This window comes from Balaenoptera ricei, chromosome X (assembly GCF_028023285.1).
Source record: "Balaenoptera ricei isolate mBalRic1 chromosome X, mBalRic1.hap2, whole genome shotgun sequence".
Taxonomy (NCBI): Eukaryota; Metazoa; Chordata; class Mammalia; order Artiodactyla; family Balaenopteridae; genus Balaenoptera; species Balaenoptera ricei.
Window position 1 is genome coordinate 91,661,627 of NC_082660.1, and position 27,016 is coordinate 91,688,642.

General features: G+C 40.6%; 1 protein-coding gene across 1 annotated transcript in view; it reads right to left on the reverse strand.

Moving 5' to 3' along the window:
• The window catches only part of TRMT2B (tRNA methyltransferase 2 homolog B), a 40,375-nt gene that overhangs the window by 4,563 nt on the left and 8,796 nt on the right, over positions 1-27,016 (reverse strand). Inside the window, 10 exon segments of the mRNA XM_059910423.1 lie at positions 4,784-4,883; positions 5,110-5,229; positions 6,584-6,685; positions 6,856-7,070; positions 7,335-7,429; positions 8,540-8,686; positions 22,322-22,392; positions 23,969-24,068; positions 24,881-25,015; positions 26,345-26,399. Of these exon segments, the coding sequence (XP_059766406.1) occupies positions 4,784-4,883; positions 5,110-5,229; positions 6,584-6,685; positions 6,856-7,070; positions 7,335-7,429; positions 8,540-8,686; positions 22,322-22,392; positions 23,969-24,068; positions 24,881-25,015; positions 26,345-26,399 (1,140 nt within the window).

A 27,016-nucleotide genomic window follows, 5' to 3' on the forward strand; every position in this document is an offset into this window, starting at 1 on the left:
GTTTCTGTATGCATATACAGCAAATACAAATCAATATTCTCTTCACCTTTTGTCCGTTTTTACAAAGATAGTTATTATTATATCAACAATTCTGCATACCTTGCTATTTCCATTCAGAACCAAAATCACAAGCCACAAAAGAAAAAACAGACTGGACATCATCACAATTAAATAATCTTGTGCTTCAAAGGATAATGTCAAGAAAGTGAACAGACAACCCACAGAACAGAAAATTTTTGCAAATCATATATCTGATAAGGAACTTATACCCAGAATTTTAAAAGAATTCTTAAAACTCAATAATAAAAAGATGACCCAACTGAAAAATGGGCAAAAGATCTAAATAGACAGGTCTCCAAAGAAGATATATATATAAATGGCCAATAAACATATGAAAAAATGTTCAACATCATTAACCATGGGGAAATGCAATCAAAACCACAAGGAGGTACCACTTCTCACCCATTGGGATGTGTATAATAAAAAAGACAGACAGTAGAGTTAACAAGGACGTAGAGAAATTGGAACACTCATATACCGCTGGTGGGAATGTAAGATGGGAGGCTGCTTTGGAAATAGTCTGGCAGTTCATCAAAAGGTTAAAATAGGTACCATACGACCCAGCAATTACACTACTAGGTATCTACCCAAGAGAAGCATGGTGCAGAATAGTGGGGTTTTTTTTTTCCTATAAACGGAAAACCCACTATACCCAAGAGAAATGAAAACATATGTCCCCACAAAAACTAGCACATGAATGTTCATAGCAACATTATTCACAATAGCTAAAAGGTGGAAACGACCTAAGTGTCCATCAACTGATGAGTGAATACAATGTGGTATATATCCATAGAATGGAATAGTATTCAGCCATAAAAAAGGAATGAAGTACTGCTACATGCTACAACACAGATGAACCTTACAAACATCATGCTAAGAGAAAGAAGCCAGATGCGAAGGACCACATTTGCAAAGAAATTCACTTGTATGAATTGTGCAGAATAGGCAAATCCATACAGACATAAAGTAGATTAGTGGTTGCCTAGGGCCAGGGGGTTGGGGAAAAATGGGAAGTGACAGGTGAGAGGTGCAGGGTTTCTTTTGGAGTGATGAAAATGTTCACAATTAGACAGTAGTGATGGCTGCACAAGTCTGAGAATGTACCAAAAACCTTTGAATTGTACATTTTAATTAAGGTTGAATTTTATGATATGTGAGTTATATCTCAATAAAGTTGTTAACAGAAAATAACGTACCTTAGAGATCTTTCCATATCAGTAAACAGAGAACATCTTCATTCTGTTTTATAGCAGCATGGTATTCCATTGTATGGATATAGCATATTTGATTTAACTAGTTCCTCACTGATGGACTTTTAGGATATCTCATCATTTGCTGTTACAATATTGCAATCAATCAATCAATCAATCAATCAATGCATGTCATTTTACATGTGTGTCAGTATATTTGTAGGATAAAGCCTCAGGAATGGAATTACTGGGTCAAAAGGTATATATACATTTATAATCTTAATCTATATTGCTAAATTTCCCTCCATGGGATAGTGCCAATTTACACTCTGACCAGTAATTTTTTAGAATTCATGTTTCCCCATAGTATTGCCAACAGTGCATTATCAAACTTTGGAACTTTTGCCAATCTGAGATACAAAAAGTGGTATCTCAGAGTACTTTTAATCTGCATTTCCACTATAATGGAAGAGACTGAGCATCCTTTCATGGTTCATAAACACATTTATGTTTTCTTTTTATATCTCGCATTCATTCTTCTTTTGGGCTGTTGTTGTTTTTCTTACTGATTTCCAGGAGTTCGTTATAAATTAAGGAAAAAAGTCTTTGTAATATGAACTGCAAATTTTTTTCCAGTTTGTACGTTGTTTCCTCTCTTTGCTTTTGGTGCTTTTTATCATGCAAGTTATTGATTTTTAAAACTGTTTTATTGGGCTTCCCTGGTGGCGCAGTGGTTGAGAATCTGCCTGCTAATGCAGGGAACACGGGTTCGAGCCCTGGTCTGGGAAGATCCCACATGCCGCGGAGCAACTAGGCCCGTGAGCCACAACTACTGAGCCTGCGCGTCTGGAGCCTGTGCTCCGCAACAAGAGAGGCCGCGATAGTGAGAGGCCCGCGCACCGCGATGAAGAGTGGCCCCCACTTGCCACAACTAGTGAAAGCCCTCGCACAAAAACGAAGACCCAACATAGCCATAAATTAAAAATAAATTAAAAAAAACTGTTTTATTGCAATATCATTCACACAGCTCAACCACTTATTTAGTTCAGTGGTTTTTAGTATATTCACAGGGTTATGCATCTATCACAACAATCAATTTTGGAATATTTTCATTAACTCCTTAGCAGTCACTCCCCATTTCTCCCGAAACCCCCCACCCTAAGCCCTAGACAACCATAAATCTACTGTCTGTCTCTAGAGATTTGCCTAGTCTGGACATTTTCCTATAAACGGAATAAGTGGCCTTTTGTGTCTGGCTTCTGGATACCAGTCCCTTATCAGGTAAATGATTTTCAAATCTTTTCTTCCATTCTGTGGGTTGTCTTTTCATCTTTTCACTTTCTTGATGGTATCATTTGCAGCACAAAAAGTTTTTTTTAACTTTGATGATGTTCAATTACACACACACACACACACACTTTCTTGTAGCTGTTCCTTGGGTCTTTGATGTTATATGTAAGAAGGCTTTGCCTAACCCAAGTTCACAAAGATTTACTCCCATGTTTCAAGCTCTTACATTTACTTCTATGATCCATTTTGAATTCATTTCTGTGTATGGTGTAACGAAGGAAGTTTTGTCTTATGTAGCCAAATTTAACAACCTTTTATTATATGTCTTCTGAATTTTCATAGTTAGAAAGGGCTTCTGTACTCCAAGATCATGAAAAAAATTCTCTGATTTCCTAGGGTACATTTATGATTTCCCCCGTTTACACTTAAATCTCTTAACTCTTCTGCAATTTATCCTGGTCTGCAGCATGAGATATAGATCCAACCTTTTTTTTTTTTTTTTGCCTTAGCTACCCAGTTGTCCACCACCATCTATTAAATAGTTCATTTGTTCCCCATTGATTTGAGATGCCACCTTCATAATATGTATACAAAAACATTTTTAAACTGTAAAATGAAAATAAAAATAAAGGACAACTGGAAGAGTATGCAGGAAACGATAAGGAAGTAAGTGTGAAAATATATGGGCCTCATGATTTTATTTTGGGTAGAAGAAGCTCTTTGACAACTTTCTCAATTTTTTCCCATGGGTACTGGTGTGTTTAGGTTTACTGTAGCTTCTAGAGTTAATATTAGCCATTTGCATTCTTCTGGGAAATCTCCCATTTCATCTAGGTTTGCAAACGTATTAGGAAGGAGTTATACAAAGTACTTTCTTATATTTTTAAAAATTTCTTCATATCTATAGTTATGCTCCTTTTTCTCATTTAAGACTTTATATTCTTGATTAGGTTTACTTATCTATTTTATTTTCTTCTTCCAATAACACCTTCTGGTTTATTTGTTGAGTCTATAGGTTTTTTGGTTTGTTTTTTTTTTTTTATTGGGGTGTAGTTGTTTTACAATGTTAGTTTCTACTGTACAGCAAAGTGGAGTTTCCTGTGCTATACAGCAGGTTCTTATTAGTTATCTATTTTATACATATTAGTGTATATATGTCAATCCCAATCTCCCAATTCATCCCCCCACCCACTTCCACCCATTGGTGTCCATACGTTTGTTCTCTATTTCTGTGTCTCTATTTCTGCCTTGCCTTTGTAGTTCATTAATTTCTGGATTTTTAAAATGTTATTTATTTCTTCCTTCAGTTTTCGTGAGCTTTATTGTTCTTCTAGCTCACTGACTTGAAAGCTCAATTTATTTCCTTCTAATTCTCACTTGTTTCATCTAGGTATTTCATCTGTACTTTATTTATTAATTTATTTATTTTGGCTGTGCCACGCAGCTTGTGGGATCTTAATTCCCGGACCAGGGCTTGAACCCAGGCCCTCGGCAGTGAAAGTGCAGAGTCCTAACCACTGGACCGCCAGGGAATTCCCTCATCTGTACTTTATACCCACCTATGTTGTTCGAATATTACAAAGAAATTGTGTTACTTATGTAAAAAACAGAGAGAGATTACAAGAAGAAAACATTTCAAAAATCAAAATAATTGACCAGGGCTAGAACTGGGAGTGAAGCAGAAGGCATTCCCCATGGGTGCACAATTTAAGAGGGTGCCAAAAACTCAGTAATCAAGACAAATGATATCTTGATGTAATAATTTGGAAAATCAAATTGCAAAATTATGGTTGGCAGGCTGGCTGCCTGCTTTTTTTTTATTTTTATTTTTTTTATTTTTTTTGCCTGCTTTTATAAATACAGTTTTATTGGAACTAGGGCCAGGACTAGAGTAAGGTGACCGAGGCGTGGCTTAGCAAGTACAGGAGTGGATCTCACTTTTTTAAAAAACTTAATATTTTGTTCACAGATATTCTGGACAATTTAATTTTTGAAAATACTGCATTAAAAATGCATCTTGATTACTAAGATTTGGGGCATCCTCTTAAATTTTGTACCTGATGTGGGTTGCTTTATTTGCCTCATCCAAGACCTGGCCCTATAATTGACTCTTGATGACAGTATAATGACTTTCTTCTTTCTTGACACTTTGTACACTTTCCAAATTCTGCACAATAAGCATAACAATAAGGATTACTTTGACCATCAGGAAAACATAATTTAAAAACAAAGTCAAGACTCACTCAATGGTGTTCCTTGTGGTTTCACCATGGGGCTTGCAGGAAACAAAAACTAGTAGGCGGATGGCCCCACAGTTTCGAATGGCTTGAACCACCTGGTAATCTAAAGGAAGAAACACATTGCTATTAATATAATTAAACTATCATGGTCCAGGTTATCGCAAACTTGCAACTGGCTGGCACATAGGACTGGTTAGGAATAGAGAAGCAGGTTCAAAGCCAGCTCACTGAGAGCAGCCTTAACATGGTGTAGAAATGAGAGACCAAAGCTGGTGGACATCATGGGAATACCTAACTAGCTCTGTAGCAGGAAAGCTAGTCATCCTTACGCAGTCCCGCCCGGGCTGGGTTCACTACAGCAACAATTAACTGCCCATCTTCCTTTGACTTTAGTAGCTGTGGCAAAATCTTCTCTGCTCGACCGGTGTGGAATTCACAGTTGGTGATGCCTGCAAAAGAGAGGCCCACATGCCATAACTCAAAATGCAAGCCAAGCAGTTGGGGGTGGGGAGCTTCAGCTTTATAGAAACGTACAGAAAGCAGGGAGGGCTCTGCCATCTTCCCTTTGGATCTAACATACTTCTGCATAACAATGAAAGAAATGCTTTTGGACCTGCTTCATTTTTTCCAATGCGCTTTCCCTTGCAATATCTCTGTAGGCCTTTCAGCTTGAGAGACTAGATGTGTTATTTTACAACTTAGTGACTCACACAGCACATAAGGACCTATACCAAGAAGAGAACCTTGACTATAACTCAAGTGCTCCTTCTGCTATATTGGAGGCTTTCACATGGAGCCTCAGGAGCTGTCTAGAGGTGAGGTAGAGAGGAAAGAAAATCTATTTTCTATGTTGCAGTTTGGCCTTAGACTTTGTTCAAAGAAAAGGTCCTTTTGCTAAAAATAGTTTGAAACCTATTGTATTGTTATGATGCCTCATGAGTCTAATGTCAAGAAGGCTCTTCTATATTATTCAAAGTTTTGCCAAGTTCCCTTCCTATCAGCTAGGCTTATTCTTTCCCTTAGGCTTTTTCCAGATAGAAAAAAAAAAAGATTAGGGAGGGATAAATTAGGAGTTTGGGATTAACATATACACACTACTATGTATAAAATAGGTAACCAACAAGGACCTACTGTATAACACAGGGAACTCTACTCAATATTTTGTAATAACCTATAAGGGAAAATAATTTTTTTAATGAATTTATTTATTTATCTTTGGCTGTGTTGGGTCCCTGTTGCTGTGCACGGGCCCCCTCTAGCTGCGGTGAGCGGGGGCCACTCCTCGCCGCGGTGCGCGGGCCTCTCATTGCTGTGGCCTCTCCCATTGCGGAGCACAGGCTTCAGTAGTTGTGGCTTGCGGGCTCTAGAGCGCAGGCTCAGCAGTTGTGGCGCATGGGCCCAGCTGCTCCGCGGCATGTGGGATCCTCCTGGACCAGGGCCTGAACCCGTGACCCCTGCATTGGCAGGAGGATTCTCAACCACTGCGCCACCAGGGGAGCCCAGGGAAAATAATTTGAAAAAGTACATATACATATATATATATGCATATAACTGAATCACTTTGCTGTATACCTGAAACTAACACAACGTTGAAATCAACTATACTTCATTTTTTTAAAAAAAAAAGAAAAAAAAAGGGGGGACCTCTTTTAGAAAGTCATCAGGATCCAACTCTGAGCACTCCAGAACACCTTCCCTTCCTCCCCAGTCGTGGATACAGTAGATGTCCTTTCCCACAGAACCGTTCCCACAGTACAGGACAACTACAGCTCTTAATTTCTCCCCAGAATGTGAGCAGTGTACCATTGAAGGCTGCAGTCCACCTGGCATCCTCTACTGCTTGCTCCATCAACTCAATCCCAAGGACCTGGGAGGTATACTGAGCCAGAGAGAGGCCGATCACACCTGGGGAAGTAGGAGAGAATAAGAGGAGGGTATTTTAGGGTATTACCAATGAGGTTATGCCTGCACCACTACCACCACCTCCCCACCTCGGCTGCAAGGGCCCTGGGTGCTGCGTGGATGGTGTTGGGGAGATAAGCTGCATGTTGATTCTGCCCTGGGCTGCCACTTGCCAGTTACACAGCAGATGTCAAGGAGGATGGTGTCAGAGTTCACTCCACTCAGCTCCCCCACAGTCCGATACAGCATCTCTGCACCAGCCGTGTTAACCTGGAAAAAGGCATCTGGAGAGATGCGGATCTTCAACCCCAGGAGATCTTCAAAGATGTGGCGCTCCCCAAATAGGAGCTGGTAGGGGGACTGCTGATGGCTGCAACGGGTCATAGCGCTAGAAAAGAATAAAAGAAGAAAGCACCTTGGAATGGCAGGCCAACCTATCTCTAGTGGTTGGTTGGAGAGGGAGGCCCCAGCATCTCAGCTAGGAGACAAAGCCTCCATGGCATGGCCCTGAGAGCTCTGGAGGAGTTCCCCTCTCAGGGGATGGAGATACATGCAAACACTTGGCCATCAGCAGCGCTGCCTCAGTAATCCACAACCCAGACTATGGCAAGCCATCAGACTCCGGCTTGCTGTTGGGCTGTCCCAGGTTTACCTTTCCTGGAAGTAAAGTGATGTCAAGTCACAGACTGCTCCTGACCCTTTGGTGAAAAACTTCTTTACAGTCTCCTTCTCAACACAGAGCTCCTCCTGCCCAGACCACAAAATCAGGAGTCAAGCAAAAACCCATCTCTGACAAATTTTCTCTCCAAGCTCTATGGTAATCAGCCCTGCAGTAGTCAGACAAGAAGGCACATTACTCAAATCCTATTATAGATAACACTTAAAGCAATGTTCTGTAGGACCAAAAAGAAAGCTATTTTCACATCTCAGCAGAAGCACTGCTTTGCTTATTGGCTTTTGACAAATGCTATACAATAGACATGGCACTTTCTCTGGCTTGAGCCTCTTTAATAGTTCTCTAAAGAAAGTGTGAGAGTTATTCTTGTTGTAACCTAGGAGCTAAACTAAGCTTTTGTTCCATCACGAACAAGCAATAACCTTTCAATTCCTTTCATACTTCTCTACTTCAAATATCCCATCCACCCATCCAAATACCACCTCAGAAGACACGCGTCCTAAGAGAAAGGAAAGAAAGGGCACGGAACAGAATGAGCATGGTAACTAAATCCTTTCTTCGAGTTCTGAATGTTTTAAAATTCTTACGTCACTACAGAGAGCCCTGTCCATTAGCTTGACACAAGGACATATGACAATAAACTATGTTGGAGCTATAGAGTTAAAAGGTCAGGAATCAATGACCTGGGTTCAAGCCCTAGCTTTGCTATTTACTAGCTCTTTAACCTTGGGTACCTCTATGCCTCCATTTGCTCAGCTGTGAGTATTAGGATATTTTGATACAGGCATGTTTGAAAGCTCTAAGTGTATTACAAATGTAAAAGTATTATGTGGATTATGAAATTCTGACCATAATCTAGTCTCTGTTAAATTGGCTTCTGGAATCAGCAGAACACCTAATAAGTTCCGTGGGCAAAGTTCTTGTGAAAATCCTCAGGAGTCCTCACATGATAATTAACTTGGTAACCTAGCCTCAGTCTCTTTGGTTTCATTATGCCAGCAGCATGGTTAACAGGATTCTTGCCATCTCCTCCTCATCATCCCCAACCCTTCTTTCCAACCCATACACTCCATGGATGCGTTGCTTCTGCCATCTGCCCTGAAACCTCCAAATACCAACTGCAGCATATTGATAGTAAGGGTTGCTATAGAAGCTGCTCCTTATCATCCTTTGAGTCTCACCTGCCTTAATTCCTGAGGATGGAAAGTGATGATGGCCATTGTGTGCCCTTGGCTATTGGTGTGGGCTATGAGCTCACGCCAGTACCCACCTTCAGGAAACAGAAGGCAGGGCTCCAATGGGGACTGTCGAAGGAATACTTCGTAGTACTAGGAAGAAAACAGTACTATTACACATGCAAATCTAACAAAGTTTGACAGCTCATTATTCATGCTGAGCGACTGTTATGGGCTGAAGTGCATCCCCCCCACACACACAAATTCATATGTTGAACCCTCAGTACCTCAGAATGTGACCAGATTCGGAGATGAGGTCTTTAAAGATGTGTTTAAGTTAAAATGAGGCCATTAGGGTGGGTCCGAATGCTGTGGTTTCAGTCGGCCAGGCTGCCACCCCAGTGGGCCCACCACACCAGTGGGCCTGGAGGACAGTATCAACCCATAGAGGATTATTCTCGAGCCTTAAAATTTAGTGGAATTTGCCCTGCTAGGTTTCAGATTTGCTTGGGACCCATGACCCCTTTCTTCTTTCTGATTTGTTCCTTTTGGAATGGGAATGTCTATCCTATGCCTGTCCTACGACTGTATTTGGGAAGCAGATAATTTGTCCAGCTTCACTGGTTCACAGCTAATTCTGTCTTAGGATGAATTATACCTTGACTGATACCTCTCATCCACACTTCATTTAGATGAGATTTAGGACTTAGAGTTGATGCTGGAATGTGTTAAGAATTTTGGGCTGTTGGAATGGGGGTGAATGTATTTTGCATGTGAGAAGAACATGAATTTTGGGGGTCCAGAGGAGAGTGTTATGGGCTGAACTGCATCCCCCGAGGATTCATATATTGAAGTCCTAACCCCTAGTACCTCAAAATGTGACTGTGTTTGGAAATAGGGCCTTTAAATAGGTGATTAGTTAAAATGAGGCAGTTAAGGTGGGCTCTAATCCAATCTGACTGTTGTGCTTATACGAAGAGGAAATTTGGATACACAGAAACATCAGGGATGCACACGTGCACAGAGGAAAGTCCACATGAGGACACAGCAGAAAGGCAGCCATCTGCAAGCCAAGGAGAGAGGCCTCCAAAGAAACCAAACCTGCTGACACCCTGATCTTGGACTTCCAGCCTCCGGGACTGTGAGAAAATAAGTTTATGTTGTTTAAGCCACCCAGTCTGTGGGATTTTGTTATAGCAGTCCTAGCAAACTAATGCAGTGATATAAGAAACATGATCACTGCCCTGCAACCTTACTGAGGGATCCTATCCATGACAGCCCAAAAAGTATGCTCCATGAAGGCTCAGAGTTGTATCCTGAGTCTAGCACATAACCAGTGCTCAATAATTACTATTGAAAGAAGGTATGAAAGAACAGCAAAGGTATCTGTATGAAGAATCTCAGCTTATTGTGTACACAATGTGGAATACAATAATCATCCATTTCTGTGAATTCCTCCTGGCAGCAATTCCTACTATACTACTAAGCTGCTATAATTCCATTCTTACTTATAACTTCCTGATGTAAGCCCATTGTTTCTATATTTCTTCATATAACCAGGTGCCAACTAGCTTAGTTGGATCCTTCATCTTCCCCTGGTAAATACAGGTCAAAAGCAATCCTGATTCAGTGTTGAGATATCAAAAATCCTTACAGCCAAACTTCAAACACAAGCCAGTTGCTGCCACAACAGGACACACTATCTGATTTACTAGGTTCTCTTGTTTTCATAATGCATGGGCTCTGGATCCACTGTATTTTCACACAAACCCAAAATAGTGCATGGAAGGGAGAGTTACACCAAAAAACAGTGCCACTTGAGAGGGTAAAAATCAATTAAGGGTGCACTTGACCACTTCTGCTATAATTTCATATAAATGCAACATAAGATGCTTAACTATAAAGAACATATTTTTCCAAATTTTTTTTCCAAATTTTGAAGTTGGTGATTTAAAGAAAGACTGGTTCAACTGTTGTTTACTTGCTGGTTGGAAAGGAATGTTTTCTGGAAGAAGGTTCAAATGTCTTTGAGGTCCTAGAAGGATAGGAACTGAAAAACTGAGTCTGACCTGGAAGATAATGGGTAAGTAAATATGAAGTACAGCTTCTCCACTGTATGATCCAAGGCTTTGGTTTCTTCATTTATAAAATAGAGCCTGAAACTCAAGTTGACCCTTGAACAACATGGGTTTGAACTGTGTGGGTCCACTTACATGCGGATTTTTTTCAATAAATACGTACTACATTACTACACAATCTGCGGTTGGTTGAATCTGGGGTTGGTTGAACTCGAGACATGGAACCGCACATATGGGAAAACCAAGGATATGGAGGGCCAGCTACAGAGTTATAGGTGCATTTTCAACTGTGCAGAGGGTCAGCGCCCCAACCCCCGTGTTGTTCAAGGGTCAACTGTATAAATGTATCAAATCAACACACTGTACACCCTAAACTTACACAATGTTGCATGTCAATTATACCTCAATAAAATAAAATTTTTAAAAAGAGTAAAAGGGCCTTCTGGTTAAAATAACAGACTATTCCTCTTAAAAATCCTACTAAAATGAAATAAAGGAATAAAAAAGACATAAACGTATTTAAACTCATCGATCCACCAATTCTCCCTTCTCTCTCTCTTGCATCATTTTCCTCCCTCACTACTGGATCATTCCCATCAATACACAAGCATGTTCTTCTAACTCTCCCACCTTTAAAAAGAAAAGTAACCTTCTCGAACCAACTTTCCCCTCCAGCCACTGTTCCATTTCTCCGCTCCTCTTTGTAGCAAAGCTCCTCAAAAGAACTGTCTATATTCACTGCCTCCCATTCCTCTCCTTCTATTCACCCACTCAAATCAGGTCCCCACCACTCCACCTAAACAGCTCCCATTATGGTCACCAACGACCTCCATGTCATGCAGTTCAAAGGTCAATTCACACTCCTCATCTTACTTGACCTACCAGCAGCACTGGCACAGCTGATGAGCCCCTCCTCCTCAGTTCACTGTCTTCACTAGGCTTTCAGGATCCCACACTCTCCCGGTTTCCTCTGACCTCACTAGCTGCCCCTTCTCAGTCACCTTTACTGGTTCCTCTTCTCCTCCCAGACCTCTTAAAATGGGAATGCCCCTGGGCTCAGTCCATGTTCCTGTTCTCTTTCTATCTACTCTCACTCCCTTGGTCATCTCTTCCAGTCTCATGATTTTAAATAACATCTACATGTTAACAACTCCAAGATTTCTAATTCTTGAACCTCATCCTAATAGATCCAACTACCTATTTAACATACCCACTCAGATGCCTAATAGGTATCTCAATGCAACATGTCCAAAATTGAGCTACTAACCTCCCCCTGCTCAAATCTGCTCTGCCACAGCTTTTTCCATTTCCGTAGTTAGTAACTCCATTGTTCCACTTTCTCCTCCCAAAAACCTAGAGCCATTTTTCACTCCTCTCTTTCTCTTATACCTTCACTCAATCAATCAAGAAATCCTGCGGTTCTGTCTTCAAGATATATCCACCTCCACTGCTGCTCCCACTGGGCTATATCATCTCACATCTGGATTATCACATGAGCCTCCTAACTAGTCTCTCCCTGCTTCTACCTTTCCCTACAACAATCCATACACAATACAATAGCCAGAGTGATCCTGTTTAAAACCTAAATCATATCATGAGATGCCCCCCCCAATCAAAACCTCCAATAGCTCAGAATAAAAGCCAAAGTCCCAACAATGACCTCTGAGGCACTACATGATCTGGTCCCCATTAACTATCCTACCTCTTCTCCTATTACTCTTCTGGGTCTACCTTCAGTTCCTCCAGAAAGCATGCCATACTCCTTCCTTAGGGCCTTTGCCATGGCTGTTCTCTTTGCCTAGAATGCTCTTCCCTCAGACCTCCACATGGCTGACAGCCTCATTTCCTTTAAGTCTTAATTCTAAAGTTTCTCAACCTTGGCACTATTGTCAATTCTGTGTTGTGGGGGGCTGTCCTGTGCACTGCAGGATGTTTAACAGCATCCTTGGCCTCTACTCACTAGACAGATACCAGTAGCACCGTCCAACCATCCCCCAGTGGTAACAACCAAAAATGTCTCCAACATTGCTAAATGTCCCCTGTGGGGCAAAACTAATCCCAGTTGAGAACTACTGCTTTATTCAAATATCACCTTCTCAATGAAGCCTAACTTGATCCCATTTAAAATTACAACCCGCATTTCCCCCAAACTTATGACTTCTCATCCTCCTTATCCTGCTGCATTTTTCCCATGGCATTTGTCTTAGTCTGTTTGCACTGCTAAAACAAAAATACGATAAACTGGGTGACTTATAAACAACAAAAAGTCCTCAGTTCCGGAGACTGGGAAATCCAAAATCAAGGTTCCGGCAGATTCAGTGTCTGGTGACAGCTTCCTCAATGACAGCTGCTGTCTTTTCACTGGAACCTCACACGGCAGAATGGACAAGCTAGGGGCTTCCCCGGTGGTGCAGTGGTTAAGAATCTGCCTGCCAGTGCAGGGGAGATGGGTTTGAGCCCCAGTCCGGGAAGATCCCACATGCCGTGGAGCAACTAAGCCCGTGCGCCACAACTACTGAGCCTGCACTCAACAGTCCATGAGCCACAACTACTGAGCCCACATGCCACAACTACTGAAGCCTGTGTGCCTAGAGCCCGTGCTCTGCAACAAGAGAAGCCACCACAATGAGAAGCCCACGCACTGCAAGGAAGAGTAGCCCCTGCTCACCACAACTACAGAAAGCCCGCGCACAGCAACGACGACCCAACACAGCCAAAAAAATTTAAAAAAACAAACAAACAAATAAATAAAAAGAATGGACAAGCTAGTTCTCTGGGGCCTCTTTTATAAGGGCACTAATCCTAATCATGAGGGCTCCACTCTCATGACCTAAGCACCGCCCAAAGGCCCCAACCTCTTAATACTATTACCTTGGGGGTTAGGATTTCAACATATGAAATTTGGAGGGACAGAAACATTCGGACCAGCACTGCACTTATCACCTTCTAACATGTTATATAATTTACTTTATTATGTTTTTTTAAAAAATCTGTCTCCCCCCACTAAAATATAAGTTCCACAAGGGAAGGGATATTTTCTTCATTATTGTATCCTAAGCACCTAGAATAGTGCCTGGCACTTGTAGGTACTCAATTGTACTTGTTGAATGAAGAAATGAAAGAAAGAACAGAGATAATGGGAGAGAAGACAACAAGAGTAAACCAGATAAAAGACTGGAATGGCAACTGTCTTAGCAAGATGAAGGAAGCTACATCCGGATTGCCTACAAAGGGGGATCTGATGAGAGGTAAGGCTTATCTGCTCCACACAAGCCTGGAAAGGCTCAAACTTGAAGTGCAAGGAGGCAGAGATGGGATAAGGTACAGGGCTAAAAACAGGGTTTGGTTGAAAGTCTGGACATAAAACTGGTAAACAACCTCATCCTACAAAAAACCTCTATCCTTCTGTAGCAGGAGGTTGGGGATTTTTTTTTCCCCTTAGGAGAAAATGAACACACAAATACCAGGTAATACCAGGCGGAGTGGTGGCAGAGGGGTGGAAACAGGAAGATTCAATGTAAATTCTCTCAAGAAACCGAATAGTCCCAGAGTAATGACCTCCCAAGAGAGAGACATGGGCCCCCACCCACAAGCACCAGCAGTGAAGCCAAGAATCAACAAACCACTCAAGCTGAATTGCCAATCAATTTAAAGCCTCATGCTTAAACATGAACAGTCAGGCAACTACCACCAGCTATTTGATTAAAGTCTTCATTGCAAAAGACAATACCCAAAACAAACAGGAAAAAAAAAAATCCCTGAAGGAAGCAGATAATTCAAAAAACAGGAAAAAAAAGGCAAAAGCAAGATTTAAAAATATATATATATGAGATATATATATATGTGTGTATATATATATATATATATATATATTACATTACTAAAAAAAAGAAGATGCTGTACAAAAGGAACAATCAGAGAACAAGCAAAAGCTTTTGAAAATTAAAAGGTGGTAGAAAAAAAGTCAATAAAAATGTTGGCATTTATTTCAAGAAAATTTCATAAAAAGAAGAACAAAAGGGAAAAGAGATGGAAAATAGAAGAGGAATGAGTAGCAGATTACAGAATCAATTCATGAAGTCCAAAATCCAAATAATAGGAGGTATAGAGAGAACATAGAAAATGAGAGGAAGTAATTAAAGAAATAATACATCACACCAGTCAGAATGGCCATCATCAAAAAGTCTACAAATACTATATATAAAATAGATAACTAATGAGAATGTACTGTATAGCACAGGGAACTTTACTCAATGCTCTGTGGTGACCTAAACGGGAAGGAAATCTAAAAAAGAGTGGCTATATATATATGTGTAACTGAATCACTTTGCTGTATAGCAAAAACTAATACAACGTTGTAAAGCAACTATACTCCAATTTTAAAAAAAGTCTACAAATAATAAATGGCAGAGAGGGTGTGGAGAAAAGGGAACCCTCCTACAGTGTCAGTGGGAATGTAAATTGGTGCAGCCACTATGGAGAACAGTATGGAGGTTCCTTAAAAGACTAAAAATAGAGTTGCCATATGATCCAGCAATCCCACTCCTGGGCAGATATCTGGAGAAAACCTTAATTCGAAAAGATACATGCACCCCAATATTCATAGGAGCACTATTTACAATAGCCAAGACATGGAAGCAACCTAAATGTCCATCGACAGAGGAATGGATAAAGAAGATGTGGTACATATATACAATGAAATATTACTCAGCCATAAAAAGAATGAAATAATGCCATTTGCAGTAACCCATAGATGGGCCTAGAGATTATCATACTAAGTGAAGTAAGTCAGACAGAGAAAGATAAATATCATATGATATCACTTATATGTGGAATCTAAAAAAATGATACAAATGAACTTATTTACAAAACAGAGGGCTTCCCTGGTGGCGCAGTGGTTAAGAATCTGCCTGCCAATGCAAGGGACATGGGTTCGAGCCCTGGACTGGGAAGATCCCACATCCCGCGGAGCAACTAAGCCCGTGCACCACATCTACTGTGCCTGAGCTCTAGAGCCCACAAACCACAATTACTGAGCCCATGTGCCACAACTACTGAAGCCTGCGTGCCTAGAGCCCATGTTCCACAACAAGAGAAGCCACGACAATGAGAAGCCCGCACACCACAACAAAGAGTAGCCCCCACTCACCGCAACTAGAGAGAGCCCGCGCGCAGCAAAGAAGACCCAATGCAGTCAGCCATACATACATACATAAATAAAACAGAAACAGACTCACAGATATAGAAACAAACTTATGGTTACCAAAGGGGAAGGGGCAGGGGAGGGATAAATTAGGATTTGGGGATTAACATATACACACTACTATATATAAAATAGAGAAACAACAAGGATCTACTGTATGACACTGGGAAGTATATTCAACATCTTATAATAACCTATAATGGAAAAGAATCTGATAAAGAATATATATATATATAACTGAATCAGTTTGTCGTACACCTGAAACTAACACAACATTGTAAATCAACTATACTTCAATAAAAGAAATAAAAATAGGGAATTCCCTGGTGGTCCAGTGGTAAGGACTTGGCGCTTTCACTGCAGGGGTCTGGGTTCAGTCCCTGGTTGGGGAACTAAGATCCCACAAGCCACGTGGCATGGCCAAAAATATAAAAATAAAAAATAAAGGGCTTCCCTGGTGGTGCAGTGGTTGAGAATCTGCCTGCCGATGCAGGGGACACGGGTTCGAGCCCTGGTCTGGGAAGATCCCACATGCCGCGGAGCAACTAGGCCCGTGAGCCACAACTACTGAGCCTGCGCCTCTGGAGCCTGTGCTCTGCAACAAGAGAGGCCGCGATAGTGAGAGGCCCGCGCACCGCGATGAAGAGTGGCCCCCGCTTGTCACAACTAGAGAAAGCCCTCGCACAGAAACGAAGACCCAACACAGCCAAAAATAAATAAATAAATAAATAAATAAATAAATAAATAAATAAATAAATAAATAAAATAATACAGGAAAATTTCCCATGTCTGAAAGTGTTAGTTTCCAGCTTGACAAGGACTAGAAAGTGCCCATCACAACGAATGAAAGAAGGGCCACATGGTCATGAAATTTCACGGACAGAGATTCCCTAAAAGCTTCTAGAGAAAAAAAGAGGGGAGAGATTATCTACAAAGGAATAGGACTTAAAGTAGCATCCAGACTTACACAATATTAGTGGCCAGATGACAATGAAACCATGTCTTCAAATTTATAAAGGCAAATGATTCAAACCTAGAATTTGAAATCTAGAAATACTCTCAGTCATATGTCAGGAAAGAACTACGACATTTATAGACATGCAAAGACTCAAAGTTTACTCCTAGGCACCCTTCCTCAGGAAGCTAATGGAGGTTGTATTCCAGCTAAATGAGGATGTAAACCAGAAAAAGGAAGACAGGGGATCTGAGAAACAGGGGGAAAGACAGAAGAACAGCAAAAGGAGTCCCAAGATAACAGCTAGGCAGAAGGCCTCAGGAGCCTAGGATGGAGACTCCAGAAAAAAGGTCTTCAGGGAAAATACTAAACTCAAGTTTTTGACCATATGGAGACTATTGATGAATGTTTGACAGAGCTCTTAGAGCACTCAGAAAAAAAATTAGCAATAGGTTCATAGAAAACTAAGCCAATGAGAAAATGAGGTAATTATTCAAGCCAATGAAAACTAAAAGTTGTAAAATCCATCATATTACATAGGATTAAGCAGTTATTTTATTAAAAATGAAGCATATAGCAGAAACTAACACACTATTGTAAAGCAATTATACTCCAATAAAGATGTTAAAAAAATGATCAAGGGATCAATCCAAGAAGAAGATATAACAATTGTAAATATTAAAAAAAAATGAAGCACATTATTATGTGGAAAAAAAGGTACAGAACTGTGTCCATATTAAGCTACCTTTTAGCTAAGAAAAAGGGAGATACAAATATGTTTCCATTTTTTAAAATAAATAAAAGTGAATAAAAATGTTACCCATAGAAGGAGGAAGAGAACTGGGCAGAGGGGACAGAAGTGAAAGCTAGACCTCTTTAAATACACCTTTATGGGACTTCCCTGGAGGTCCAGTGGTTAAGACTCTGCACTTCCACTGCAGGGGGGGCGGGTTCAATCCCTGGTCAGGGAACTAAGATCCTGCATGCGGCGCGGCCAAAAAAACAAAACAAAAAGAAAATACACCTTTATTTTGTAGATATGACTTTGAAACCATGTAAATATCTTACAAAATTATAAAACAAAAATTTAATCAAAAGGAAAAAGAAAAAAATCAATCCCTAAAATTTGAAAGCAAGAAGAATGAAGAAAAAAAAAGAATCCATGTATCATGTCAAGTTGGTGGTGTAACTACAAAGAGATGAATTCCTTCAGAGCCATAATAATTGGACAAAAAGAACTGGACAGAAATCTTGAGCTCTTTTCAGTAATCATTTGTTAGTAATAATACTAGTATTGTTGTTCTGAACTTATATGTAAAGAGTAGGATAGAATAAATAAGTACAGCTGACCCTTGAACAACACGGGTTTGAACTGCACAGGTCCACTTATATGAAGATTTTTTTCACTAAACGTGTACTACAGTACTACACGACACATGGCTGATTGAATCCACACATGTGGAACCACAGATACGAAGTGGATTTTCGACTGCACGGGGGTTGGCGTCCTTAACCATGGCCTTGTTCAAGGGTCAACTGTAGGTATGCTAATGTTGTCAGGACTAAAGTTTTCATTGTAAGAGACAAGAGATAAAAATATAAAATCAAAGGATTTAAGTAAAAACGCTCCAATTTTTAATTTGATTTGGACATATTACTGTGAACTCATATTTTCTTTTAAAAATACTTCTTAGCTCTGTCCACTAAAAAGGCCTTGAAATATGACTAACTCAGTATAAATAAGCACTCACCTAGCACCCTGCCATTTCCCACTAAAAGAGACAAGGATTCCTTAAAGAAACGGCTGATTCCAGCTCCCAGGCATAAAATGGACTAGATGTGCTAGAAATATCTTATCATTCCAGAACTATCACGGCCATCTAGGTCTCACAGCCAATTTAAAGAGGTTCCAACTGGCCAGAAATGGAGCAATTGGAGTACCAAAAAACCCCTAGTATCTGCAGTAGATTGAAACATATCAAGTATGTTAAAAATCTATGAGTTCCTAATGATACCAAAACAAACACATTTAACTGATCATCTTTTGAGGAAGGTGAAAGAACCAAGGATTTATCCTGCCTTTCCTGTAAGAGTACCTTAGAGTAACCAAAGGGTTGATAGGGAAAAGTTATTTCTAGAAGAATTCCAGCTAATAAATGATAGATTTAGAACATAACTGCATTGCAACCCTCCTCTGAAATAAGAGATCTAGGCACTGACCACTAATGACAGCTAAACCACTAAGCGAAAAGCTGAGAGGGAGCTTTTCAATGAGTGGATCAGACTGATGACACCAGAATCCACTGTTCAACGTTAACATCACCAAAAAAGAGAGCCCATTAGACATCTACATATAAAAACATTCTTGCCAAAAATCAAACCTGAATCTGATCAACACTCTAGATCTACCAGCTTAGAGGAAATACAGGGGATAGAGGAAGAACATTCAATGATATCAAGGGGATTCAATCAGCAAAATCCAGAATGGGAGACTCTCCAGAGGAAAACAAACCAGTTTCTTCAAAAAGTAAATTGCAGGGGCTTCCCTGGTGGCGCAGTGGTTAAGAATCTGCCTGCCAATGCAGGGGACACGGGTTCGAGCCCTGGTCTGGGAAGATCCCACATGCCGCGGAGCAACTAGGCCCGTGAGCCACAACTACTGAGCCTGTGCGTCTGGAGCCTGTGCTCCGCAACAAGAGAGGCCGCGATAATGAGAGGCCCGCGCACCGTGATGAAGAGTGGCCCCTGCTTGCCGCAACTAGAGAAAGCCCTTGCACAGAAACGAAGACCCAACACAGCCAAAAATAAATAAATAAATTTAAAAAAAAAAAAAAAAAAAGTAAATTGCAGGGACAAAAAAATTAATAGGGAGGGGTACTTACAAATTAAGAGGCTAAAGAGACATGTTAATCAAATGCAATGTATATACCTTGTTTGAATCCTGATTTGAACAAGCCAACTATATCAATCAAGCTTTTTATGAGATAAAACAGTGCCAAATCTGAACATCTACTAGGTAGTTGATGATATTATGGGATAAATGTTTATTTGCAGGTGTGACAATGGTATGAAACTATGTTAAAAAATGAAGTCCTTTCTGTTAAAACTCATGCTGTGGTATTTATATCTTATATGATATAATGTCTGGAATTTGCCTCAAATAAATCCAAAGGGGCTGGTGGAAAGTGGGTGAGAGTACAGTGATAGCAAGATGGGCCATGTGTTGATAGTTACTGAAGCTGGGTAATGGGTACATGGGGTTTGTTATACCATTCTATACTTTTAAACGTTTGTAATTTTCCACAACATAAAATGAAAGAAAAAAACCAGTACAATAAAGGAAACAAAATCTTAGTACATCTACTTGGCTCAGGAGTGAATATCTATAGTCATAACAATACAGATGCTAAATATCAGTGAGACCAGTTGCCTGGACTGGAGTGGTGATGATGGTGGTGGAAACAGAAAGAAGAGGGTAGAGTCAAAGTATTTTTAGAAAGGAAAACTAAACAAAATAAATAAGAAAACAAAAAAAAAGAAAGGAAAACTTGAAAGGACATGGAGATTAATTATATGTGGCTGAGGAGGAAGTGGTAGGATTAAGACAGAGGAGTCTAAGAGGACATATGTTTCTAGTACATGTTGCTACCATTTACTAACGTGAGAAAAAAAGGGCACATTTGGAAAGGGAAGAGGGTAAATTTAGCTTAGGGCAATGGTTCTCAACCGGAGGCGACTGTGCCCCACAAGAGATATCTGGGGGCGTTTTTGGTTGTCACAACTCATGGCCTCTAGGGGCAGAGGCCACGGATGCTGCTAAACATCCTCCAGTGCACCTAATAGCCCCACACAATAAATAATCATGCAACCCAAAATGTTCATAGTGCGAAGGTTGAGAAATCTGGATCTGGGCCAATGCTGATTTGAAGAGCTCCACAGGAAAACTAGGTGAGGATGTTCAGTAGCCTTTGGAACCCCACCTCCTGAAGCTCAAGATGGAGCTGGTATGCAAATATAAGTTTAGGAGTTGTCACTTTACAGGTGCTCATTCCAATCATCAGCTATAGTGGTGTGCAATCTCCCATGAATATATTCAAAAAGAAGGCCAAGGACAGAGTCCTGTAGGACACCAACACTTATCGTGGGAAAGAAAGGGAGAAAAAGATCCCATGAGAACGACTAAGAAGTGGCCAGTGAAATAGGAGGAAAACCATCAGAGAATGGTAGCACAGAAACCAAAGACAGTGTTCCCAAGGAGGAAAATAAGAATAATAAGCGGTGCCAAAGGCAGAGAAAAGTTGAGTAAGTTAGGGGCAGAAAGTTTCCATTTAATTTGGCAAAATGGAGCTCACTGATGACTTTGGCAAGGTTAATTTCTAGGATTGTTGGGGGCAGAAGCAAGAACCATCAGATTTTTTTTATTGAATATGTTTATGAACTGAAAGAGCCAATAGAGGTGGAGAAAAATAGGCAAAGAAACGGGAGAAAGAGGGAATGTAACAAAGGAATAAGGGACTTGGGGAGAGAGGAGATGAGTCCAAGATGGTGTTTCAAGGAAGAAGAATAGCCTTGGACAGGTAGAAGACTAACAGCATTTCACTGAGATAGGAGGGAAAGGAAGGGTAAGATTTCAGCGAAATTGGTAGATGGTAGGGGAAGCAGCTAAGGGAATTCTCATCTGTTGGTCTTAATTTTCCAGTGAAGAACCAGGCACAGCCATCTGTTAAGAGCAAGGGTAAAGGTGATGGGATAGGAAATTCGAGGAGAGGTAAGAGTTTAGAATAGTCACTGAAGACAATGGGAGAAGAAGCTGACAAGGGTCATGTAGGAAGATTTCTGGAGAATGATCCTATGATGGGAGCTGTGTTCTAGCCAGGAAATCTTTGAGGTCAAGATGTGTCCTATGAGAAGGCACCACCCAAGTGTCAGAAAGCTGAATCATTAGGAGGATGGGTGCTGTAAGTATAAACAGGGAAAAAGTATGTCAGTTGGAAGTCCTGTTTCTTTTGCCTTTTTCTTTTAAGTTCCAGGAGGGCAGGCACCATGTTTGTCTGAGTCACCACTGGATCCCCAGCACCTAGTCCAGTGCCTGACACATAGTAGGTACCCAATAAATAGTGGGTGCATGAAATAGAGGGATACTAAAATGTCTCAGAGGCCAATCTAATGATGTAGATGCCTTACGCCCACTCCCACATCTCTCATGATATGTTTCAACCTTGTTCTGCTGAAAACACTAGCCTTCCAAATCCAGACACCTGCCACTTGCTATCCTGCCCTCATCAGTATCTCTCTGTCCTAAATTTCCCTTGTATTAAATTCCTTGGATGCTTGACATTTGCAATAATGGATGCAGTTCTCTCTCCTCCTCTCCACCCTCTCTGAAATGAAACACTAGCAATGTTCTCTCCACCATTAAGAAGTACACTTTCAGAACAGAACCCCCCTCCCCTGTAGCACTAGAAGAGCTCTATTATTAAAATGTCAGGCATGCTGCCGTTATAGACTGCAATGCCCAGGGTCATCTTCAACCAGCCTTTGTTCCTTATTACCTGTGCCACTTGACTGTGTTTCTTGGGGATATTTTTCAGATGGTTAGACCGCACACAGACCATGTTCCTGTCTATGGAAAGAAAAAGAATTTGATTTACATGGTTTTCTTCCTAAAAGATTATTTAGAATAAAATGTCTAGCAACTCAAATCCCCTAATCCAAAGAGGCATAGGCAAATATGAAGAAGCAAAGTACCTAATTCATGTTCAAGGCCATTTTTCAGAGAAAACCTGTTTCCTGGTCTGGCCATTAAAAAGCTTATTCTTAATGGAGCTAGTCCGCAATATTTTCTCTCATGCCACAAATGTGCGATATGATAATGTCTGCTTTCTGTTCAGATTTTAAGAGGGAAGTAAAATGTAATGGGTTTTGTTTTTCTGTTAGTGAATAACAGAACACTGACGTCATATACTCATTTAATTCAACACACAGGGGAAAAAAAGAAAGCCAAGTGCCTACCCTAATGAACTGTAGTTTAAGGCATATGGATATTAAACAGTGTGACTAATATAAAATGATGGTGTTTCAAGTGGATTTATTGAAAATGGGCAAATGGTAAGTTCAGGAATGGAATCTGGGAATGGATACTGGAATTAAGTCTCAGAAATATGCCACTGTGATTTCTCTCACCAGCACTCACCTCCCCTACCAGTTCTTTTAAGGCAGATTTATCACAGAAAGCTCTGAATTTTCAGGGATATGGGGATGTGAAATAGAAAGGGCATGTCTCTAATAAGCAGGAGACTGCTCCCAGTACAGAAAGTAACATAAAATGATAACGACGATGATGACGATGTTGACAACAATGATGATAATGAGAGAGCAGCAGCACCAGCATCAATATTTATGAAGTGCTTACTAGGCCTCAGGCATATGGCTTTTAGAGAAAGAAAGCTGGGGGGCGGGGAGGTTGATTCCTAGCCCTATAATACAATGACTACTCACCAAAAAGTATCCCCAACTAGCCTTATTTTTTTAATGCCTTTTTTTAAATTGAAGTATAGTTGATTTACAATGTTGTGTTACTTTCAGGTGTACAGCATAGTGATTCAGTTATACATATCCATATATACATATCTATATCTATATATTCTTTCTTAGATTCTTTTCCTTTATAGGTTATTACAAAATATTGAGTATAGTTCCCTGTGCTATACAGTAGGCCCTTGTTGGTCATCTATTTTATATATAGTAGTGTGTATACGTTAATCCCAAACTCCTAATTTATCCCTCCCCCACTTCCCCCTTTGGTAACCATAAGTTTGTTTTCTTTGTCTGTGGGTCTATTTCTGGTTTGCAAGTAAGTTCATTTGTATCATTTTTTTTGATTCCACATATAAACGATATGATATTTGTTTTTCTCTGTCTGGCTTACCTCACTTAATATGATAATCCCTAGGTCCACATTGCTGCAAATGGCATTATTTCATTTTTTGTAGCTGAGTAATATTCCATTGTGTATATATATACATCTCCAATTAACCTTGTGATCATGCTCTGCATCAAAGGCTTCCAATTCAACTTTCTCCTTTAAAGCCACCATATTTCCCACTCCTCTCCACTCCCACAGACACTGTTCTCTGCACCCTCCCCTTTCCTCTCAGTTTTTGGTTTGTTATTTCTACTAGTCACAGCCTTCAACTGACCTCTCCAAGTTCCCAGGTAGTATCCCACAGTCTTTGGATTGCCATCTGGACCTCGGTTCACAGAGAAGGTGGACTAATTTCGGTAGCCATTGATGACAGGCTGGAGAAGGCAGAAGGATAGGAGAGGGACAACAGGTCAAATAAAACCAAGGAGGACAACAATACAAAGAATGAAAGAATGTTCTCTGGATGAGAAAAAATAAATGATGCTTGCTTGGAAGGTATGGCATAGGTGAAATTCCATGACTGAGAAGATCAAGACACTCCATAGACACTCCATAGGAGAAAGGAGTTCCAATCTTGCCATAAAGCAGGAGTCAGAAAACTTTTTCAATAAAGGGCCAGACAGTAAATCATTTTAGGCTTTGCAGGCCATACGGTCCCTGTCACAACTATTCAACTCTGCCACTGTAGTGCAAAAGTAGCCATAGACAATCCATAAACAAGTGAGCTCAGCTGTGTGCCAATAAAACTTTATTTACAAAGTCGAGCAGCAGAGCAGATGTGGCCTCAGGGCCATAGTTTGCCAACCTCTGCCACAAATTAAATTCTGCCTTTCTGAGGCCTCATTAGAAGTTTTCCAAAGTCTGGAATCTTTCTAAGGAGGCAGTAGTGTACTGGTTGAGAAAGTGGGCTCTGCATCAGATCAACTTGAGTGTAAACCTTAGCTCTGGCACTTTCTAGATGTGTGTCCTTGGTCGAATCACTTAATCTCTCTGAGCCTCAAGTATTCACCTGTAAAATGACACTGTCTATCCCTCAGTGTGACTGTAAATAGTAAACAAGACAATGACACATGTTACTCGCTTAGCATAGGGCCTGGTCCCCAGCAAGTGCCTGGTTAAGTATTGGCTGATAGTATTAGCTATTAAGGAGACTTGGTAGATAAAGGATAGGGAAGTAGGGGCTTACAGAAGGTATAATAGGATGGAGGAAACAACAGAGCCCCTCAGATCTGGGTGCAGCTGTTGTCACATTGACTCCATTGAGCATCTGTAGGTAAGATTCTAGTCTCTGTAAAATTTTCTTCTGAGCTTCAAATTTCACCTGCAAAAGAATATAAGCAGTGAAACAAAAGACTTCTGCAGTATCACCTCAAAGTATAGAAAACAAACAGGATAAGAGAAGGTTGTCCCACGGATTCTTGGGTCACGGTCTCAGCAGATAAGGAACTCAGAATGATGGAACAGCAACAGACCTAATGAGGTACCTGGAAAAGGTCAAGTGAGCTCTTATGTAAGCTCACCATTTCATCTGACCTTTCAGACTGAACATTCCAGCTACATGTTAGTGCTGTCCAGTAGAACTTGCTGTGATAATGGAAATGTTCTCTATTGGTGTTATGTTCTGTGTAATAAGGCAGCCTACACTAGCTACAGGTGGCTACTGAGCACTTGAAATGTGACTTGTGACTGAGGAAACGAATTTTTAATTTTATTTCATTTTAATTAACAGTCAGGTCTGCTATCACGTGACACAAGCATTCCTACACCATACTATGCAAAATTACTCAAAAGAAACCACAGGGCTCATGGGACAATGGGGTTGGGCACACACATTCCAAAAATTTATCAGTAACACACACAAAAAAGGTAGGAAATTAATAAAAATAGCAAAGTTTTGCACATGTTAAATGGCTAAGCAATGTATAAACACTACAATAAGGATGGCTCATTACCCCGACAAAGACCTGAAACTTGCTTGTGGAAGTGGCTGTCCACTTATGAGTTATCGTGAGGTGGTGAAAGGAGGGTTATGAGGGTGGAACAGAAAGTTCTCACAACAGATGTGAATGGGTGTGGCTCATACCACACTCAGTGATCTGAGGGAGCTGGGAGATGTGTGAGGTGTGTGTGGGTGTTCATTTTACAAATTCTTATCCAGCTCAGTTCGGCCGGGTACAGATCCCCTTTCATCTCATGTTTCTTGTGGACAAAATCACTCCTAAGCAAATATGAAATCTGCATTTTGTTCAAATTGTTCCCTAATACATCAATCTGTTGGAACAAATTTTCATTTTCAAAACAAGCATTAGAGCAGAATTGGCTGTATTTAAATTTAAATAGCCACATGTAGCTAGTGGCTACCGTGTTGGAAAGTGCAGCTATATATGAAGCAGCAAGAGCACTTGCTACTCACACACACAGAGCTATAAGAATAACCCAAAAAAAAAGCAAGGAAGAAAGGAAACAGGCATTCGGATATAAGGCTCTAGAGTTTGGAAGACACAACTGGCCTAAAGTGAAAATTTCAGAGTCATTAGCATATTGAGTTTAAGGACACGTTGGGGCATCTGGGTAAACCTGTCCAGCCAAGCTTCCTACAAGTCTACCACCTGATAGAATGGAGGAGTGAAGACTTAAGCTGGGTACCTACCTTGAGCTGTTCTTCATAGCTCAGCCTCCAGAGTGGCGTCACAACATCAGCCAGCCTTGAATAAAATAAGTCAGGCACCTCATTCATTATCTAAATATGTACTGAGCACCTACTACGCATAAGTACTTCCTGCCACCATTTGCTCTGGCATTTTACTTATCATTCAGAAGACCTAACTCTCAGGCCCCTGAGGAGATGCAGTCTGGGAGAAGAGCCCATTCTGGCGCTGTCTACTTAACAAAGCCGAACAGATGGGCAAACCTAATATAAGAAAAATCCAGATTTATCAGGAGGTAATTAATCATATTACAAAAAGGCTTCACTGTTGGGTTCCTTTAAATAGCTCACCTCCCTAACACTTTTAAAATATAATTTGATTTAGAAAATACAGTTGTTGCATAAAATGAGGTATATTTGTGTTTGCATGGTTGCTGTGGGACTATTCATTTCTAATTCATCTCATCTCTAAGTCCCTGGCTTTCAGTATACCTGTCCTGGACCTTTTGAGACACAAGGTCCCAGTTTAATATTCTCTTTCTGCCAAAAACACACATAAAGGCAAGGAGAACATTTTCTGCAATCACAAAGCATTTCCACCAACATTCCTTAGATGTCTTAAGTTTGCCCTGGGTATCCTACCTGAGGGGCCCCCCTGAATCCCTGCATATGCCA